Source organism: Penaeus japonicus, unplaced genomic scaffold, assembly GCF_977035675.1.
Source record: "Penaeus japonicus unplaced genomic scaffold, GWHDUDI00000001_assembly GWHDUDI00000021, whole genome shotgun sequence".
NCBI classification, from domain to species: domain Eukaryota; kingdom Metazoa; phylum Arthropoda; class Malacostraca; order Decapoda; family Penaeidae; genus Penaeus; species Penaeus japonicus.
Window position 1 is genome coordinate 19,790,301 of NW_028234423.1, and position 5,000 is coordinate 19,795,300.

Consider the following 5,000-nt stretch of genomic DNA (forward strand, 5'->3'; position numbering starts at 1 on the left):
GTTCTATATATTCACTCCTTCCAACATTTTGCGAGCTTTTCTTATCACAAAATATAACAAAAATATCTGCATTTCACTGTAACAACACTTGGTAACCCAAAAATATAATACAATACTTGTACTACTGAGCTAATGCTTGCACATGTCTCTTGTTTTCAATTTAAGTTCAGTAGCCAGAGCAACAAGAATACAATGCAAACTTCAACAATATATCCAACAGCAACTGATTCTAAGTACCTTCAATGGCAACAAGTCTCAACGCGGTATTCAACGAGCCATTTGATTTTCACGAGTCCAACGTCCTCACTGGAGGGCCTTTTATATCTATTTGAGGAACAAGTTTCAGAGACCATTTACCTAACTCAACAGTGAAAGATTATTCTGCATGTCCAATTGCATACAAACTCTATAAAATAAATTAATTGACCATATAAAATCATTATTTTATCCACATTATTGCTCCTGTTTAATACCTTATTTCTGCATATCCTATGAACAAATTAGGATATAACAAAGGTGTTTGAAAGAAACATTTACCTAACAAAAAAGCAAGAACCATTTCCTTTTATAATGGTCTTGAACTGTGGCTCACCTGAAGGTATTTCTAAAAGATATTATATCTCCCAGTCATTGCACATAAAATAATGCAAAATTAGAACTTGCTAAACAATGATCCCATTAACTTTATCTAAAAAAAAAAAAAAAAAAAAATCTTTCTCCTGAGAATAAAGCCAAAATATTACTTTCCAGTAAAGCCTGCATGCTTTACAGTAGGGCCTTTTTAGCACAAGATATCCAGTAGTCACATTCCACTGAAAAATATTTTACGACAGCATTTTACCATGAAAAATTCACTTCCTTGCAGTACATCTGATTTGCTCAAAAATAGGAAAATTTAAGATTTGAATGTATTTTCTTAACATAAAATATATTCACAAACATACCAGTGAGTATGTATATAACATATGCATGTGAACATACTGTGGATTATAACTGTCAAACATACAATTAAACATTCAAACAAACAATTACACATGTACTCAAACACAAGCACAAAGAAATCATAAGTCTTCTTCAGATTTGATCTTAAAAAAGAAAATTCCTAACCGCATCGTCCTGCAGACAGTAAAACCTGTTATTATGCTACTTCTTTATTATGCTTTCCCATATTTAGTCACACCAGTAAAAAAGAAAAAGAAATAAAAAATAGGCTGTCGCTTAAACTCACTGGTTCTCACATTACACCAACCAAGATCACAAATCTAAAATTTATATTCCATTATTTATTACGTGGAAAGCTAAGCCGAGGGCCCAGCTGATTTCGTAGCCATCAATCTTCTTGTATAACTGGAAATGCATCAAGACCTCTGTTAATATTTAATGATAAGGCAAAGGGGACAGGAAAGCAGAAAAGAGGAATGTAGACAAAGGAGGAAGAGGAGGCAAGAGAATTTAAAGAGAGAGGAGGGGGGGCAAGGACAGAAGGAGAGAGAGACTGATATAGTAGCAGAGGACAGAAGTTACAAGGGTAAAGCAAAGGAGATGAAGGGGGAAAAAACACTAAAAAAAAACACAGAGAAATGGAGGAATTCACACAAGATGAACCAAATGTAAATCAAAATATGATAATAATGATTTTTTTTTTTCAATATAAAATCATAAAAACTTAAAAAGCTTCATGGTTATCATCCTTTTCAACTTACTTTCACAGTGTTTTCGCCCTTGAGGCCATAGCCACTGGTGAGGAATGCGCTGATATATGTCAAGTCTAGGCACGCCAGAGGCTGCTCAGAGTTAGGAATATTACACGCTGGAAGAAGGATGAAATTAGTCATAAAAATATTATTTTTCTCTCAAGCAAAATTTTCCAAATTAAAAGGAGAAAATCTAATTACAAGGGGATCAAACATTATCTTTTTACAAAGAAAAATAGGGTTATATTTTGTATATAACAAGGTGCAAGCCCTCCTCTCACATTTTTCTGATGGCTCTAAGTATAATAAAAAAGAAGAAGCTTAAGTTCAATGTGAAAACATTGTAAAAAACACAAATGAGCACTAAATATTTAGCAATGAATAAAAAAAACTAATTTTCAGGAAAAAAAAAAATGATTCCAAGCTTGTGTTTATTTAATTTCTGTTGGAAATAATCCCCCTAAAATATTTTCCCACTTCATTTTGTTTTTCGTTTTTTCACTACAATAATGTAATAGTTCTTTCCTCACTGTGTTATCCACAATCCAGAAAATGCAATTCTATAATTCATAAAAGAAATAAGACTCACTCTGCACAGCTGCTTGCAAAAACTCTTGCACTGTTAGAACTCCTCCATTAAATGGATCTGTAGTGGAATACCAAGATATACTCACATTAATCCAATTATCCAAAAATGTACAGTAATAATATCTTAATTTTTGCCAAAGGTTATAATACCTAGGTTATATGCATGTACCTCATGAGATATCATAGGTAAAATCTTTCAGAAAACCTATAATAATGATTATTGGATTACTCACCTATAAGACCTCGCTCTGTAGCTCGGTCAAAGAAGTAACTGAAGGCAATCACCTCTCTTGTTCTCAGCTCTGGTGGCGAGTGTACCTACAGCAAAGAAGAAGTGCTGTATCTTTACAAGCTCAAATTGGAATATCTTACCTTTTTTTTTTTTAAACACTACAAAGTATTCCTAATAGAACAAGTATAATAATAACAACACAGAAAAGATATTGACCCTTAAAGAAACATTTATGTAACCTAAATACGTAAGTCTCTCTCTGTTTCTATGTCTGCGTCTATCTGTCTGCCTGTCCCTCTTTCTTGTGTAATTCAGGATAAAACAAAAATAAACAAACAAACATTCTATAATACATAGTCAAGCTGTAGTAAAGACATTTCTTACCTGATCTTTTATCACTTTCGCACAAGCTTCAAGGCAAGATTTGTGGTCAGCTATGGGCCGGTTCTCGCTCAGACGACCAGCTTGACCTCTGATCTCTTGGTACTTGGGGTGCTCAGAACCTCTGCAAATTAGAAAATAATTGCATCTTATCTCTTGAAGCTAAGAAAAATAAATGGATGGAATACAACAAATATTTTGCATACATTTTCAGTGATTACTGAACTGACAGAAGCATTAATTTTGTGTAGCTTTAGGTTCCAATCCATCAGATTTTCATATAGTTCTTCTTGTGAAAGAACATAAGATTTGATTAACTAGTTAACAAGGCTGTTTTGGCTTCAAATGGTTGAAACGCCTGGATATTTCAAAAGCATATGCCTAACGCCTACGGGTATTCGCCCGCACTGGCCATGGCCAAGCGCTATATGCAAAATCACCCATCGCACCAGCTAGGAGGATAGCCACACCTAAATAAAGTCTATGTTTACTTATTTATTTTTTTTATTTTTTTATAATAAGTATAGATGTATGTGCAAAATGGCAGATTTCTTGGTTAAGGAAGACCATCATAAATGTAGAAAAATTAAAAAATGGAAGCCATTAAACCAGTAATGCCAAGTGAGAGGATATCCCTTCATGTGGTGGAAATTCCTAGCGTTTAGGCCAATTAGAGCCAAAAACAAACCCAATCAGGTCAATTGGTGTGTAATAGAACGTATGTGATCATATGAGAATACAGATCTACAGTAATGACTAGTAGGCCTGTTAATTACTTTCCATATTCAATGCTCTAGTTGTTAATACTTACAAAATCAGCTAATTTTGTTATTCCTAATATAAATCTAAAACCAATAACAATATAAAACAGTATACTTATCTTCCAACTGGTTTCAAACTTAGCTGAAGTGAACAGTTTGGCCATAACTTTGATATATATAAAATTCTAACTCACAGTTAAAGGGGTGGGGTGGGGGGGGGGGGAGTTGACTCTCCTCCTTTGAACTATTTAACCCATAACTGGTCAACCATACATAAATATATGAATACAGAGGGTACCCTCTATGATCAATAATGTCTGTCTCACACACATATTGTCTTATTTGTGTAGTATCATTTTCTCAGACACTATTATTACTTACATGCATTTTTATTATCATTTATTTTTAAAAAATCTACTCTCTCTTTTTTCATTGCAAAAATTAAAAAAATAAGTAAATAAATGAATAAATAAAAAGAAAAAAATATTGGTGTAATTCCTTTGCTAAAAAAAGTAAACAAAATTACAAATATTATACAAGGCTCACATCAAACCACGTGTTGTTGACAGGCAATGAGCTAAGACAACATAAAATAAACAATGCTTGCATTTGAAAAATTTGATTGATTATGAATAGTTTTATTATTTGCATGGCCACATGGGCTATTCTAAGGGCCCTCCAGGTTTTAAATGTGAATTTAAACTAATTCTATATTTTCTGTGGTCATTTTAGGGTGAGTATTACTGGTATAATTAAATGTGACTAGTTACAGGTCACTTGGATTTGACAGTTTCTCCACAGTTCACATACAGGGTAATATCAAAACTTTACCTACATTTTACTAGCTAGTCCTTCAAAAAATCAAGCTAGCTAAAAAAAGTGAGTGAATAATCCTTTTGGGGAGTGCAAGGTCTCCTCTTCAGCATCTATTACCTGATAGTGTAAGTTTCACCCCCATAGCTCCACTGGTGATCTATGATTGGATTGACGCAGGGGGAATGGATGACTCCATCTTCGCCTTTGTGCTGCATGAGGACTGCTTTGCGGGCAGCCATCAGACCCAACCCAAGGTAACTGGAAAACAAAAAAAAATAATATACATCTTCACAGTTTATTCTTGGTTCTCCTGGTAATGTATATCAATCTGAAAAATGAAATGAAATTCAATTTGCATCCATACTTAGTAGTATTTCTATAATTTTTGCCCCCTAAAGTTTAGCATATACCTACTGGTACATAAATTTTACAGTTTACTACTTATTTTTCCTAGTAGTTTCAATATCTAAAGTCTTTTATACTCAGAGATTATTTACACTGTATACAGGATACCCCTGGGCCAACCTA

The 5,000-nt window shown here is 33.5% G+C and overlaps 1 protein-coding gene across 6 annotated transcripts in view; it reads right to left on the reverse strand.

The window, feature by feature from the left end:
• The window catches only part of LOC122259192 (ectonucleoside triphosphate diphosphohydrolase NTPase), a 47,642-nt gene that overhangs the window by 1,250 nt on the left and 41,392 nt on the right, over window positions 1-5,000 (reverse strand). For all 6 annotated transcript variants that reach the window (XM_043025828.2, XM_086548782.1, XM_086548781.1 and 3 more), the window contains 6 exons: window positions 4,590-4,730; window positions 2,899-3,019; window positions 2,516-2,600; window positions 2,284-2,340; window positions 1,704-1,810; window positions 1-1,347 (listed from right to left, as the gene is read on the reverse strand). The exon at window positions 1-1,347 is cut by the window's left edge and continues 1,250 nt beyond it. In XM_043025828.2, the coding sequence (XP_042881762.2) occupies window positions 1,270-1,347; window positions 1,704-1,810; window positions 2,284-2,340; window positions 2,516-2,600; window positions 2,899-3,019; window positions 4,590-4,730 (589 nt within the window). In that variant the 3' untranslated portion in view covers window positions 1-1,269. The remainder of the gene's footprint in view (window positions 1,348-1,703; window positions 1,811-2,283; window positions 2,341-2,515; window positions 2,601-2,898; window positions 3,020-4,589; window positions 4,731-5,000) is intronic.